Here is a 15,878-nt window from a genome sequence, read left to right as displayed (position 1 = left end):
CTTTTCGCACAGCATTTTATTTGCAAGAAGCCAGTTTGATGGAAACTCACGGCTGTCAGTAAAATGTGCAATTGTGGGTGAATCTTAATATATGCTGAACTCTTTCAACAAACTGCTGGAAACACAGGTGAATCAAAACTGGCGAGTCTTCCGAAGAGCACTCAAAGTAATGGAGCAAAAGATGAGCACATTGATGACATTGTGAACTACACTTGATAAATTGGAATCTCCATCATATTGTAATCATAAGGGTCCACATGAGGATTCCCCAGAGGGACACAGAGTGAAGGGAGCAACTGAACAGATATTCGTAATTGGGCTATAGTCCTCATTGCGTGTCACATTCCAATGGCGGACAACTCTGCTGCTTTTTAAGCAGCTGCCCTCAGCTTTCGCACTGCGTCAATGAGCTCAGGGAATTGTGTGTTCTGGAAGTGTCCTCGGTCTGTGTACTTGTGCAGCACCGCGCCCAGGCCCTCGGCCACAGCTTGCTGCTCCTCCCAAGGCAGGAAGGGGTCATCCGTGGAGCCAAACTGAACGATGTGCCCAACGTTTCTTCTCATTTGCTCCCACTCCCATGGCCGGCTAAAGTATCCTGAGTGAAGAGATGCACGGGGAGACATAACGGCGTGTTCCAAGCTGCCTACATTGCAGTCACATACTATCAGATCATTAAATTATATTGATGGGGTCTCTGCAATGTCAAGCACTACTTCCACATTTGCAGGGATCGGATACAGATCTGATTGGTCTCATATCTCTACAAATGAGGAAATGGAGTTGTACATTAAACCAATTACTTTACGATATGATAATCTGTACATCCCGACTGCAATATAGGCATACTGGGATGCAGCCACTGTTTCAGTGACTTGTGGGGGATGGATAAACGAGTGGTCATTTACATTAAACTGGATTTAGGGACACTTGACTGCAGCTTTTCTGTGGCGTTCTTGTATCCCAATTCAAAAATGAACACTGGGCTAGTCTAAACACCTGGGCCCAGTTTTTCAGAATCAGAATGATCTGAATTCTGTAACTCCCTATTTTGCTTTCCAGGATCAGATCAACCTGGATGATTTGGAGCCAGAAAATGGTTGGATATGTGTTATTCGGATCCAGACATTAAAGTCTCAACCTCACAGAATCTGTATTTTCAGTGCTTCGAATAGGCCTACACCTTGCCATGTACTGGACAGGCAATGTTACTACAGATGACTAAACTACATGAATAAAGATATTCATATAAATTATGGAGCTTGCTTCTCTTATCACTTGTAAGTACATGCTTTTATTTGACACTGCTCAATACAACAACTGCCCACATACCTATACTGCAGTCAATTTAACATAATGGAAATATTTAATGAAACCTTTTATTTCTCTGAAATTCCACTATTGTAATACCTTTCTAAATCTACCCTTCTAGTGAGATCAAAATGATCCAGATTTTCATCACTACACACCGAATGATCAGAATCAAAGTTTTGAAATACCCAATGCAAATATGTAATCCAACCCGGATCCAATTAGAAAAGTGGCTGTCATAGTTCATTGGAAGTGACACTGGTAAGAAATCTGTAAACTCACCACTCTCTCTCTCATTCTCATCTCCCAGGTCGGAAGTATAGGCACCCACCAGAATGAGGCCAAACACGTTGTGTGTTTCTGCATACCTGCATGGTACCACAAAGTTAGGTAGAGTAACTTTCCAACAAACAAAAAAATAAGAGTTTGCATGAGGAATATCCTCAAATTCTTTGTCATCACTATCCTACCTCATGGCTGCAGCTGCCCCAGAGCTGTGGCCAATGATGACAGTCTCCTCATCACATTGGAGCTCCTCCTGTATGAATGGCAACCATATGCTCTCTCTGGCTGTCACTAGAAAAAGACAGAATACAGTACGAGCACCTCACAGTAATGACATTGGAGGCCCAAAATGAAGGGGTTTAAATACTGAACTTCATTCTACATACCTGGGTCAGGCATGTTGCTCAACAGGCAGGTCATATCTGGAATCTACAGGACAGCAAGTTAACTATTAATACCAAATGAAGTATCTGTAAGTAAAGGTTGAAAAATGGTTTTATACATAGGTCATTAACCAATGTCAATTTCTATCATATTTAAGCAAATCACCAGGAAGTTCCCTTTGAATTAATTTCCCCTTCAATGTGTCATAACTTCATAAGTACAGAGCACCCACTGGAAATGTGATGTACTTGTAAAGTATATTGTTTTAAACAATGTCCAAAAATGTACAAAATCAAAAAGGGTACTTTTGAGACATTCACATTTTTAATGTTGAATAAATTCATTTGAAACATTTTATTTCAAAATCTAGACATACTCCATCATACTCTTCCATCATATGGTGTAACTCTGTGTTGTTGTATGTCGAATTGCTATGCTTTATCTTGGCCAGGTCGCAGTTGCAAATGAGGACTTGTTCTCAACTAGCCTACCTAGTTAAATAAAGGTGAAATAAATCAAATAAAAATATAATTATCAGAAATGATTTGGGGATACAAATGTAAAAAGCATATCAAACATTCTTCCTCCAAATGTTGTTTCTATGGAATCATTTCCAGAACAATCATAGACCATATCTCTTCCATGCATTGCACTTGTCAATTAGAACCCTGTAAGGAGGATATCCTCCATCCAAAATGCAGGGCCCTAGCTTATAATGTGATATCTGAGGAATCTAGGCTAGTTTAAAATGTGATATGTGAGAAATATAGGCATTTGTGGCAATCTGTCACTGAATATAATAATTCATTATTTGGTGTGTATTAATACGCATGTGTGAATTTGATTATTATAAATGTTTTAATCCCAACTCCCCTAGACAAAGCCACCTTGCCATTCCATAATTGCTGCTGTGGCTACAGCTGGCTAGCATGAGGATGAAAGGGGCAGTTTTTCAGGAAAATATAAGTAGATCTTCTCCATGTACCATATCTCGCAATGGCACACTGCTGTCTTAATGTAACCATGCTTGCGTTCCGACGCCCATGAGCTCAGTGTAAAGGTAGTCAGGTATCTTCTGGCAAAAGTAAAACAAGTGGTTCCTACAGTTTAAAGTTCATGAGGCATTGAAAAGTTATATTATTCTTGATGTATACATATTACTCTAAAATTCCTAAATGTATGTAACAAGCAGAGTAACCCATACATGAAACAGTTGTCAAAATCATAGGAGCCACAGTACGAGCATGCGGACGCGAGCTCTTTGACTTCCGCATACTTTAACAGTGCGCACCTTATTTATCTGTTTTTTGGCCCATCCATACCAATTGGACCGCTCTACATCTCCAGCTCCATTTCCTGGGACAATTATCGCTTTCGTTAGTGGCATTTTCTCTTATCCACGTTCTTCTGTCGATGTTGAATACACTTCCCTAAACAATGCTAACTGTGAGTAGTCATATGACTTTCATCAGTGCATGTTCGAGTGAGTCAATTTTGCGCAGCGAATGGTTGTGTTCCAGATAGGCCATATTAGAGGACTCAACCAGTTTTAGCATGTACATGGCCTTTGAGGGCTTCCACCATTGAAGGAGTTCGACTAAGTGCACCAGGCTATGGCCCGTGAACTGAACGTACAAAAGCAGTGAGGGAGGAGCACCCTTCTCAAATTGAACAGTAATCTGTGCGGTCATGTTGTCAACAAGGCAGCATGGTGCATCGTTCAGACACATACAACATATCTTTTCCATAAAATATATGGCACAGATACAAAGATAAGACCTCTTTCCATCAAATGACAAAATAATTATATAATTCCATCAAAAATTACCAAATATGTCAACCATACATTATGGTAGACATACAGTAGATCCAGAATACATTGGTATAGGTTCAAATAAACTAAAAAGTGCTGTATGTCAGCTATTCCTATGGAAGTTTAGTTGCTAATTGTTTGTGTCACATTTGGACTTGATTTTTGGGCTGTATTTATTTTTATTTAACTAGGCAAGTCAGTTAAAACAAATTCTTATTTTGAATGACAGACTAGGAACAGTGGGTTAACTGCCTTGTTCAGTGTACCATCGAATTTGCATTAATCAACACTTGCATATTTGCCTATATGTACGGAGTATGCTTCATAATGTCATATTAATCTTAGAAAAATAATTATTTGAAAGCAATATACTTTTCTGTCTGAAAATGAAACGATTTTCCTCAACTGCGTTATGCACTCCAGTCAGCAGATGGCGATGTGTGTCTTGTAGTGGACTGCACTGTTCTTTTGGCTGTTTTGAATACAACAACAGATCCCATATCTATCCGACATTGCCGAAACATTTAAGCTTTTTAGACCATTTTGGTATACTAGTCGCGGTGTGTTTTAAATACACTTTTATCATATCTAGTAATTACCTCGTGATTTCATATGTTCATATTAATCAGCAAGCTGGCAAACACCTATAGGTTATCTTCAAACTAGATTAGCACTAGCCTAGTTGCTAATGATAGCTAGATAGTTAGCTAACATCCCCGAACATGAGCTCACTGAGCTACTTCCCCCCTGCTAACGAAGAGGATGTCTACTGGACAGAGACAGACGCTCTCGTGAAAAAGGAGAAGGAAGAGGAGGCTGTCACAGTAAAAACATTTTTTGAAGAATTTACAATGAAAGAAGAGGAAGAGAATGAGGAGGATGCAGTGGTTGGCGTGAAAGAGGAGGAGGGTGAGATGACTGTCTCATTGAAAGAAGAGGAGGAGGGTGACAAAGAGGAGACTGGAAATCTTAACTCCAGTGAGTACAGTCTTAAAACGGGGAGAGTTTAAACTGATGTGTGATTTTAAAGTGGCATCCCACTGAAGTTATACAATTGAATATGTTGTTCAGTACTGTAGGAATTGTTGAATCCACACGTGTGCATTTTGCTATTTGCCTCATGACTCCACGTACTTTGTTGACAATGCACTTTCTTGTTTACCCTACCGTGAGACAGACTGTTTGTTCCCACACTCGGGACTCTCAATTTGTTACACAGACTTTTAGCCGCCCATCCTATTCTAACCACCACTTGCCAGCTTTGGATTCATGTTATCTGATGAAATTGCTGTATAATATTATTTTAATGCACATTCAAATGCCATAAATCAACACTGCAGAGCTCTCCCTGTCCTCTGCCATGCCTTGATTGTATTACTGTACATGTACACCCTGGCCCATCTACTATTGCTATCCCAATTCTGACTTGTGCTCTGATATCTGTTTTACTGATTTCTGCTCTCGTGAAAGCATGGGTTTTCTGCACATTAACACTAGAAGCTTATTACCTAAAATGTATCAATTGGAAGTGTGGGTTCACAGCTCCAAACCAGATGTGTTGGTCATTACTGAGAAGTGGTTAAGAAAGAGTGTTTTGAATACTGATGTTAACCTTTCTGGCTATAACCTTTTTCTGCAAGACAGATCTTCCAAAGGTAGGAAATGGCAATCTTTACCCAGGATCACCTAGAGTGCTCGCTTGTCTCCACCAAGTCTTTCCCCAAACAATTTGATTTGCAGGTTTTAAGCATTAAACTTTCAAATAGCTCATTGTTGACTGTTGCGGGTGTTATCGTCCTCCATCAGCACCGGCCTGTACCCTACCTGCTCTAATCTCTCTTCTGGCCCCTTAAACTAAGTCTGAATTTGTCCTGCTAGGTGACCTAAACTGGGACATGCTTAAACCACCTGACAAAGTCCTAAAGCAATGGGACTCCCTAAATCTTTCTCAGATTATTACCAATCCTACAAGGTATGACTCCAAACACACAGAAAAGGCTACTCTCCTCAATGTTATCCTCACAAATAATCATGATAGGTACCCGTCTGGTGTTTCTGTAATGACCTTAGTGATCACTGTTTTACAGCCTGTGTTCGTAATGGCTGCTTAGTGAAACGTCCTGTCCTGATTTGTCATACACACTTGCTAAAAAACTTTAGTGAGCAAGCCTTCCTTCATTACCTGGCCTCTGTAAATTAGTATAGAATCAGCCTGCCCCCTCTGTCGAAGAAGCTTGGACCTTCTTTGTTGATATCTTCAGTGATCTTGTTAACAAACACATCCTCATAAAGAAAATGAGAATTAAAAACAGGATCAGCCCCTTGTTCGACCGTAATCTTGCCGAGTTACTCCACCTCAAGAATTGCATTTGGCAAAAGGCTCGGCAAACGGAAACTCAGGCTGACTGGCTCTCGTTCAGACAAATGAGAAATAAGTGCACTCAGGCTATCTGGAAGGCCAAAGTGAGTTACTTTAAGGAGCAGTTCTCTTTCTGGGTTTAACCCCAAGAAATTATGGAAAACAGTTAGACCTGGAGAATAAACCCTCCTCACAGCTGCCCATGTCCCTGAAAGTTGATGTGGTTGTTACTGACAAGAAGCACATGGCTGAGCTCTTTAATCCCCACTTCATTAAGTTAGGATTCCTATTTGACTCAGCCATGCCTCCTTGCCCGTCCAACATTTCTTAATCTCCCACCCCTTCTAGTGCGACAAGCCCCGATGCTCCTCCCTTTTTTTGCCCTGCCCCGCTTCAACGTTTCTCCCTGGAGACGGTTACTGAGTCCGAGGTGCAAAAGGAGCTCCTTAAACTTGACCCTAAAAAAACATCTGGGTCAGATTAAACTTTCTTCTTTAAGGTTGCTGCCTCTATAATCACCAAGCCTATCTCTGACCTTTTTTAACCCGTCTCTCCTCTCTGGGGAGGTTCCCATTGCTTGGAAGGCAGCCATGGTTAGTCCTTTATTTAAAGTGGGAGACCAAGCTGATCCTAACTGTTATAGGCCTATTTCTATTTTTGCCCTGTTTATCAAACGTGTTGGAAAAACTTGTCAATAATCAACTGACTGGCTTTCTTGATGTCTGTAGTATTCCCGCTGGTATGCAATCTGGTTTCCGCTCAGGTTATGGATGTGTCACTGCAATCTTAACGGTCCTCAATGATGTCACCTTTGCCCTTGATTCTAAGCAATGTTGTGCTGCTATTTTTATTGACTTGGCCAAAGCTTTTGATACGGTAGACCATTCCATTCTTGTGGGCTGGCTAAGGAGTATTGGTGTCTCTGGTATGCTAATGACCTCTCTCAAAGAGTGTATAAAGCCAGAACATCTGCTGACTCAGCCACTGCCTGTCACAAGGGTGTACCCCAAGGCTCGATCCTAGGCCCCACTCTCTTCTTAATTTACGTCAACAACATAGCTCAGGCAGTAGGAACCGCTCTCATCCATTTATATACAGATGATATAGTCTTATACTCAACTGGCCACCCCCGGATTTTGTGTTAAATGCTCTACAACAAAGCTTTCTTAGTGTCCAACAAGCTTTCTCTGCCCTTGTTCTGAATACCTCCAAAACAAAGGTAATGGGGTTTGGTAAGAAGAATGCCCCTCTCCCCAAAGGTGTGATTACTACCACTGAAGGTTTAGAGCTTGAGGTAGTCACCTCATACAAGTACTTGGGAGTATGGCTGATGGTACACTGTCCTTCTCTCAGCACATATCAAAACTGCAGGCTAGAAAACCTGCAGGCTTGGTTTCCTCTATCGTAATCACCCCAGCTGCCAAACTAAGCCTGATTCAGATGACCATCCTACCCATGCTAGATTACGGAGACATAATTTATAGATCGGCAGGTTAGGGTGCTCTCGAGCGGCTAGATGTTCTTTACCATTCGGCCATCAGATTTGCCACCAATGCTTCTTATACGATATATCACTGTACTCTATACTCTTCTGTGAACTGGTCATCTCTGTATTTCCGTCGCAAGACCCACTGGTTGATGCTTATTTATTAAATCCTCTTAGGCCTCACTCCCCCCTATCTGAGATATCTACTTCAGCCCTCATCCTCCACATACAACACCCGTTCTGCCAGTCACATTCTGTTAAAAGTCCCCAAAGCACACGCATCCCTTTGTCGCTTGTCTTTTTAGTTCGCTGCAGCTTGCGACTGGAACGTGCTGTAACAAACACTCAAACTTGACAGTTTTATCTCAATCTCTTCATTCAAGGACATAATCATGGACACACTTACTGACAGTTGTGGCAGCTTTGCGTGATGTATTGTTGTCTCTACCTTCTTGCCCTTTGTGCTGTTGTCTGTGCCCAACAATGTTTGTACCCCATGTTGTGCTGCTGCCGTGTTGTGTTGCTACTAGAGGTCGACCGATGAATCGGAATGGCCGATTTAATTAGGGCCGATTTCAAGTTTTCATAACAATCGGAAATCAGTATTTTTGGACACCGATTTTGCCTCTTTTTTTTTTTTTTTTTTTTACACCTTTATTTAATCTTTATTTAAATAGGCAAGTCAGTTAAGAACACATTCTTATTTTCAATGACGGCCTAGGAACAGTGGGTTAACTGCCTCGTTCAGGGGCAGAACGACAGATTTTCACCTTGTCAGCTCGGGGGATTCCAATCTTGCAACCTTACAGTTAACTAGTCCAATGCAATAACGACCTGCCTCTCTCTCGTTGCACTCCACAAGGAGACTGCCTGTTACGCGAATGCAGTAAGCCAAGGTAAGTTGCTAGCTAGTTAAACTTATCTTTATAAAAAACGATCAATCAGTCAATCATAATCACTAGTTAACTACACATGGTTGATGATATTACTAGATATTATCTAGCATGTCCTGCGTTGCATATAATCTGACTGAGCATACAAGTATCTAAGTATCTGACTGAGCGGTGGTAGGCAGAAGCAGGCTCGTAAACATTCATTCAAACAGCACTTTTGGGCTTTTTGCCAACAGCTCTTCGATGTGCGTCAAGCATTGCGCTGTTTATGACTTCAAGCCTATCAACTCCCGAGATGAGACTGGTGTAACCGAAGTGAAATGGCTAGCTAGTTAGCGTGCGCTAATAGCGTTTCAAACGTCACTTGCTCTGAGCCTTGGAGTGGTTGTTCCCCTTGCTCTGCATGGGTAACGCTGCTTCGAGGGTGGCTGTTGTCGTTGTGTTCCTGGTTCAAGCCCAGGGAGGAGCGAGGAGAGGGATGGAAGCTATACTGTTACACTGGCAATGCTAAAGTGCCTATAAGAACATCCAATAGTCAAAGGTTAATGAAATACAAATGGTATAGAGGGAAATAGTCCTATAATTTCTATAATAACTACAACCTAAAACTTCTTACCTGGGAATATTGAAGACTCATGTTAAAAGGAACCACCAGCTTTCATATGTTCTCATATTCTGAGCAAGGAACTTAAACGTTAGCTTTCTTACATAGCACATATTGTACTTTTACTTTCTTCTCCAACACTTTGTTTTTGCATTTTTTTAAACCAAATTGAACACGTTTCATTATTTATTTGAGGCTAAATTGATTTTATTGATGTATTATATTAAGTTAAAATAAGTGTTCATTCAGTATTGTTGTAATTGTCATTATTACGAATAAATAAAATGTAAAAATCGTCTGATTAATCGGTATCGTTTTTTTTGGTCCTCCAATAATCGGTATCAGCATTGAAAAATCATTATCGGTCGACCTCTAGTTGCTACTGTCATGACGTGGCCCTTTCTGTGTGTAGAACGTCCCCCTCCCCCTCACTCTCTCTCTTACATCCAGGTTCTGTTATCTCCGGTCATAAATCCACCACCCCCCCCTCCCCCCCCCGAACGATGGACTTCACTTGGAGACGCCTAAATCCACAAAATGAGAGAATAAAAAAATTATCTGTTTATGAGAATGTGGGAATAGTCCGTGGACACTTAAGGGACAGTTGTGACGAGTGTGTTTCATTTGGTGATCTCATGAAGTACAGGAAACACACATAACAGTATCTCTGGAAGTGTACATTTCCCAGCTGTCAGGTTTACATCTAAATATTGTGAAAAGTATGTGATTAAGCATGAAACTATTTGTGAAAAGATGTAATGTGATATTAACTGTCTAAATGAGAGTATGGAGTTTCATATAAAGATGAACTTGTCAGTGGCCACACCCCCGTGAGCCCAGACATCACATTTGGCGTCATGGACTGCCCTTTTCTACCGTTACATATAAATGCCACTCCTGATGAAATTCACTTAAGACGAAGCAAACCCCAGCATGAGCTGAGGTTGCAAATGGTTGAATTTCTGAGACCAAAACATGCCGGGTGACGCTGGTGTGTGAAGTGGTTGACACTACAACTCTACCAAAGGACAAGACAAATCCACGTGGAGCATTGGCTACATGGCTGGAAATGGTTAAACTCTGAGACTATCGATCCCTACAGAATAAGAGCAAATCTTAGACACAAATTACTAGTCTGCAACTATAAATTATGACCAAACTATAGTTTTGGCAAGTCGGTCAGGACATCTACCGTGTGTATGACACAAGTAATTTTTCCAACAATTGTTTACAGACAGATTATTTCACTTATAATTCACTGTATCACAATTCCAGTGGGTCAGAAGTTTACATACACTAAGTTGACTGTGCCTTTAAACAGCTTGGAAAATTCCAGAAAATGATGTCATGGCTTTAGAAGCTTCTGATAGGCTAATTGATATAATTTGAGTTAATTGGAGGTGTACCTGTGGATGTATTTCAAGGCCTACCTTCAAACTCAGTGCCTCTTTGCCTGACATCATGGGGAAATCAAAAGAAATCAGCCAAGACCTCAGAAAATATTTGTAGACCTCCACAAGTCTGGTTCATCCTAGTGAGCAATTTCCAAATGCCTGAATGTACCACGTTTATATGTACAAACAATAGTATGTAAGTATAAACACCATGGGACAACGCAGCTGTCCTACCGCTCAGGAAGGAGACGCGTTCTGTCTCCTAGAGATGAACGTACTTTGGTGCGAAAGTGCAAATCAATCCCAGAACAACAGCAAAGGACCTTGTGAAGATGCTGGAGGAAACAGGTACAAAAGTATCTATATCCACTGTAAAACAAGTCCTATATCGACATAAGCTGAAAGGCCGCTCAGCAAGGAAGAAGCCACTGCTCCAAAACCGCCATAATAAAGCCAGACTACGGTTTGCAACTGCACATGGGGACAAACATTGTACTTTTTGGAGAAATGTTCTCTGGTCTGATGAAACAAAAATAGAACTGTTTGGCCATAGAGACCATTGTTATGTTTGGAGGAAAAAGGGGGAGGCTTTCAAGCCGAAGAACACCATCCCAACCGTGAAGCACGGAGGTGGCAGCATCATGTTGTGGGGGTGCTTTGCTGCAGGAGGGACTGGTGCACTTCACAAAATAGATGGCATCACAAGGGAGGAAAATAATGTGGATATATTGAAGCAACATCTCAAGACATCAGTCAGGAAGTTGAAGCTTGGTCGCAAATGGTTCTTCCAAATGGACAATGACCCCAAGCATACTTTCAAAGTTGTGGCAAAATGGCTTAAGGACAACAAAGTCAAGGTATTGGAGTGGCCATCACAAAGCCCTAACTTCAATCCTATAGAAAATGTGTGGGCAGAACTGAAAAAGCGTGTGCGAGCAAGGAGGCCTACAAACCTGACTCAGTTACACCAGCTCTGTCAGGAGGAATGGGCCAAAATTCACCCACATTATTGTGGGAAGCTTGTGGAAGGCTACCTGAAACGTTTGACCCAAGTTAAACAATTTAAAGGCAATGCTACCAAACACTAATTGAGTGTATGTAAACTTCTGACCCACTGGAAATGTGATGAAAGAAATAAAAGCTGAAATAAATCATTCTCTCTATTATTATTCTGACATTTCACATTCTTAAAATCAAGTGGTGATCCTAACTGACCTAAGGACAGAGCATTTCTACTAGGGTTAAATGTCAGGATTTGTGAAATGCTGAGTTTTTAAATGTATTTGGCTAAGGTGTATGTAAACTTCCGACTTCAACTGTAAATATATACTTGCAATTATTCTTGAATGAGGATTAGCATTTCAATGTATATAATTATAGACTGTGTGTAAAGAATCCATTTGTCTTTCCTGCTCTTTGTCATTCCCACCCCTTTCTTCTTGTCCACCAAGCACTCATATCGGTTTAGCCCACTAGGGTCTCTTTCCTATCATTGTTAGTAACCAATATCTTTGTTATTTGTTTATGTATTTCTGTGATTATTTAGTTAGTTAGTAAATAATTAATTGAGCCAATTGGTGTATGGATGATTCATAGCAGACGCTGGGTTCGTGCAGATAACCAACAATTTATGATCAGATGAGACTGACGAAGGTAATAATAATAATTAATTAATAGAAGACTAATTGATCAGATATTATAATATCTGAAGAGTTATATTCGGAAAATTATAGCTTTGTAATCTTAACATTTTCCATTGTGCCCCGACTTCCTCGTTAATAAAATGTACATGATTAGTTTAATCAGGTAATGATAATTACATAGAATTGATTTGATAAAGTAAGTCTTCACATATAATGATACGAAAGACACGACGCTACCATGTTGTTGTCATGTTGTGTTGCTACCATGCTGTGTTGTCATGTTTTGCTGCCATGCTATGTTGTCGTCTTAGGTCTCTCTTTATGTAGTGTTGTCTCTCTTGTCATGATGCGTGTTTTGTCCTATATTTTTATTTAATTTTGTTTTGTTTTTACTCCCTGCAGGAGGCCTTTTGGTAGGCCGTCATTGTAAATAAGAATTTGTTCTTAACTGACTTGCCTAGTTAAATAAAAACATAAAAATAAGATGTTTAGCCTATACCACCAAAGAGGGCTACCAACAAAATATTAACAATGGAACAAATGCGTCTTTTGCCATAGATTTAAATATTGTAGTTATCAATATCCATTTCTGCTCAGCCTAAATACATGACATTTCATTAGAGAACGATTAGATTTGAAGCTCTACATCATTTGTTTTTGAAATCTCAATGGTGTTGATGGCCACCAAGTAAAACATTTCAAAAATGAACCTAAATGTTCTGAAACGACAGGTTATTGAGGGATCTGATTTGGCTTGAACCTAATAGGAAGACGGATCTATCATGTGAAGGTTTCATTCAGGTCTCGCTGTTTAACTGAATACTCTGTTTGTCTTTGGCAGGAGAGAGACCAGACACTCGCTCTGAGAGTGGGAAGAGTCCTTCAGAGGAACCAGAAGCAGAGAAGCCCAAATCAGCTAGACCACATCAATGCTCCCACTGCGGAAATAGTTTTCCTTGTTTAGTGGACCTGAAAAGGCATAAGAGTATACACACAGGAGAAAAGCTTTACCACTGCTCTCAGTGTGGAAAGAGCTTTTCAACTTCACAGTCATTACAATTGCACCAGAGAGTACACACAGGTGCAAAACCTTACCACTGCTCTGACTGTGGGATGAAGTTTGCGCTGTCAGGTAATTTGAAAAGACACCAACTGGCACACACAGGAAAGAAGTCTTACAGATGTGATCAATGTGGGAAGAGTTTTACTACATTCAACTCCCTGATAAACCATCAGCGAATACACACTGGAGAGAAACCTTACCACTGCTCCATCTGTGGGAAGAGTTTTAATCAGCCAAGCAACCTGAAATCACATCAGCGGAGACACTCAGGGCAGAAGCTTCACCACTGCTCAGATTGTGGAATGAATTTTACTACTTCTGGGGAATTAAAAAATCACCAGCGAAAACACACAGGTGAGAAACCTTACAGCTGCTCTGACTGTGGGAAGAGTTTTGCTAGATTAGATGGATTGATGGTACACCAGAGAATACACAGAGCAGAGAAACCTTTTATCTGTGATCAATGTGGAAAGACATTCACTCAGTCAGCACATCAGGCTATACACAAGAGAATACACACAGGGGAGAAGCCTTACCACTGCTCAGACTGCGGGATGAGTTTTACTAACTCAAGCCACTTGGCAGCACATCAGAGAATACATACAGGAGAGATGCCTTATGGCTGTGATGAATGTGGGAAGAGATTTGTTCATTCAGGATCCCTGGCTAAACACAAGCAAACCCACGCTGGAGAGAGGCCTTTCCATTGCTCTGAATGTGGGAAGTGTTTTGTTAGGTTGGCGCATTTAAAATTTCACCAAAGAACACACACAGGAGAGAAGCCTTACTACTGCTCTGACTGTGGGATGTGCTTTACTTTCTCAAAAACCCTGACCGTACACCAGAGAACACACACGGGAGAGAAGCCATATCACTGTTCTGACTGTGGGAAGAGATTCACTCAGTCAGGAACCCTGGTAAAACATAAGCGAATACACACTGGAGAAAAGCCTTACCACTGCTCAGACTGTGGGATGAGCTGTACTTCTTCTAAAGATTTAATAGTTCACCAACGAATACACACCGGAGAGAAGCCTTATGGTTGTGATCATTGTGGGAAGAGATTCACTCAGTCAGGAACCCTGGTTAAGCACAAGAGAATACACACAGGAGAGAAGCCTTACCACTGCTCTGACTGCGGGAAGGGATTTGCTCAATCTCAGCAGCTGAAATCACATCAGCGAACGCACACTGGAGAAAAGCCTTATTGTTGTGATCAATGTGGGAAGAGATTCACTCAGTCAAGAAGCCTGGCTGAACACAAGAGAAAACACAACACTTGTGGGTAACCTTCCCACTTTTGTTAGCTCAAGCAAGTTGATGGTAGACCAGCGGACAAACACAGAGAAGCCGTGCCTTGCTGTGACTGGTGGGAGTTTTGCTACCTTAAACTTTCTTAAAGTGCATCATTGTGGCCTTCATCGGTGTGATCTAATGCAGGGTTAACAAGGTGCCAGCCCTCTCAAAACTTGTCAGCCTTTAAGAGTTACAATATATTGAACATTGGGTAATAAACTGTATATGTACAGTTGAAGTCGGAAGTTTACATACACCTTAGCCAAATACATTTCAACTCAGTATTTCACAATTCCTGACATTTAATCCTAAAAATTCCCTGTCTTAGGTCAGTTAGGATCGCCACTTTATTTTAAGAATGTGAAATGTCAGAATAATAAGTGAGTGATTTTATTTCAGCTTTTATTTCTTTCATCACATTTCCAATGGGTCAGAAGTTTACATACACTCAATTAGTATTTGGTAACATTGCCTTTAAATTGTTTAACTTGGGTCAAACATTTCGGGTAACCTTCCACAAGCTTCCCACAATTTTGGTGAATTTTGGCCAATTCCTCCTGACAAAGCTGGTGTAACTGAGTCAGGTTTGTAGGCCTCCTTGCTCGCACACACTTTTTCAGTTCTGCCCACACATTTTGAAGTGGACCAGTTCCTCCTGCAGCAAAGCACCCCCACAACATGATGCTGCCACCCCCGTGCTTCACGGTTGGGATGGTGTTCTTCGGCTTGCAAGCCTCCCCCTTTTCCCTCCAAACATAACGATGGTCATTATGGCCAAACAGTTCTGTTGTTGTTTCATCATACGAAAAATACGAAAATCTAAAAAAATACGATCTTTGTCCCAATGTGCAGTTGCAAACCATAGTCTGGCTTTTTTATGGTGGTTTTGGAGCAGTGGCTTCTTCCTTGCTGAGCGGCATTTTAGCGGCAATTGACTCAAATGATGTCAATTAGCCTATCAGAAGCTTCTAAAGCCATGACATCATTTTCTGGAATTTTCCAAGCTGTTTAAAGGCACAGTCAACTTAGTGTATGTAAACTTTTGACCCACTGGAATTTTGATACAGTGAATTATAAGTGAAATAATATGTCTGTAAACAATTGTTGGAAAAATTATTTGTGTCATGCACAAAGTAGTCCTAACCGAGTTGCCAAAACTATAGTTTGTTAACAATAAATTTGTGGAGTGGTTGAAAAACGAGTACTGTATGTAAACTTCCAGCTTCAACTGTATGTGTGTGTGTGTGTGTGTGTGTGTGTGTGTGTGTGTGTGTGGCGGGATTGTTTCACTCTCAGCGGGGTCGAGGAAACCGGAAACATCCGGTTTTCAGGTGAAAAACAGAATAGGCG

At 40.9% G+C, this 15,878-nt stretch overlaps 2 protein-coding genes across 2 annotated transcripts; one reads left to right on the top strand and one right to left on the bottom strand.

Moving 5' to 3' along the window:
* Nucleotide 1: 1 nt before the first annotated feature.
* LOC139370595 (retinoblastoma binding protein 9) lies at nucleotides 2-3,462 on the bottom strand. The gene is made up of 5 exons (XM_071110177.1): nucleotides 3,269-3,462; nucleotides 1,980-2,022; nucleotides 1,779-1,884; nucleotides 1,591-1,676; nucleotides 2-595 (listed from the first exon to the last, which is right to left on the bottom strand). The coding sequence occupies exons 1-5, from the start codon at nucleotides 3,362-3,364 to the stop codon at nucleotides 372-374; spliced, it is 555 nt and encodes a 184-aa protein (XP_070966278.1). The 5' UTR covers nucleotides 3,365-3,462; the 3' UTR covers nucleotides 2-371.
* Nucleotides 3,463-4,286: 824 nt separating this feature from the next.
* Nucleotides 4,287-14,713, top strand: LOC139370591 (zinc finger protein 135-like). The gene is made up of 2 exons (XM_071110175.1): nucleotides 4,287-4,768; nucleotides 13,011-14,713. Exons 1-2 carry the CDS (start codon nucleotides 4,513-4,515, stop codon nucleotides 14,519-14,521), a joined length of 1,767 nt encoding a protein of 588 aa, XP_070966276.1. The 5' UTR covers nucleotides 4,287-4,512; the 3' UTR covers nucleotides 14,522-14,713.
* Nucleotides 14,714-15,878: the final 1,165 nt, after the last annotated feature.

This window comes from Oncorhynchus clarkii, chromosome 17 (genome assembly GCF_045791955.1).
Source record: "Oncorhynchus clarkii lewisi isolate Uvic-CL-2024 chromosome 17, UVic_Ocla_1.0, whole genome shotgun sequence".
NCBI classification, from domain to species: Eukaryota; Metazoa; Chordata; class Actinopteri; order Salmoniformes; family Salmonidae; genus Oncorhynchus; species Oncorhynchus clarkii.
Note: the sequence above shows the minus strand (reverse complement) of the source record. Positions and strands in the feature narration are given on the sequence as shown.

Bases quoted from the DNA above. Each gene is read 5' to 3' on its own strand.
- LOC139370595 (XM_071110177.1), bottom strand. From the start codon at position 3,364: ATGCCACTAACGAAAGCGATAATTGTCCCAGGAAATGGAGCTGGAGAT. The intron at 1,677-1,778 runs GTAGGATAGTGA...GGTACCATGCAG, and splicing joins GGGGCAGCTGCAGCCATGAG to GTATGCAGAAACACACAACG. The intron at 596-1,590 runs GTGAGTTTACAG...CTCTTCACTCAG, and splicing joins TGAGAATGAGAGAGAGAGTG to GATACTTTAGCCGGCCATGG.
- LOC139370591 (XM_071110175.1), top strand. From the start codon at position 4,513: ATGAGCTCACTGAGCTACTTCCCCCCTGCTAACGAAGAGGATGTCTAC. The intron at 4,769-13,010 runs GTGAGTACAGTC...TGTCTTTGGCAG, and splicing joins GACTGGAAATCTTAACTCCA to GAGAGAGACCAGACACTCGC.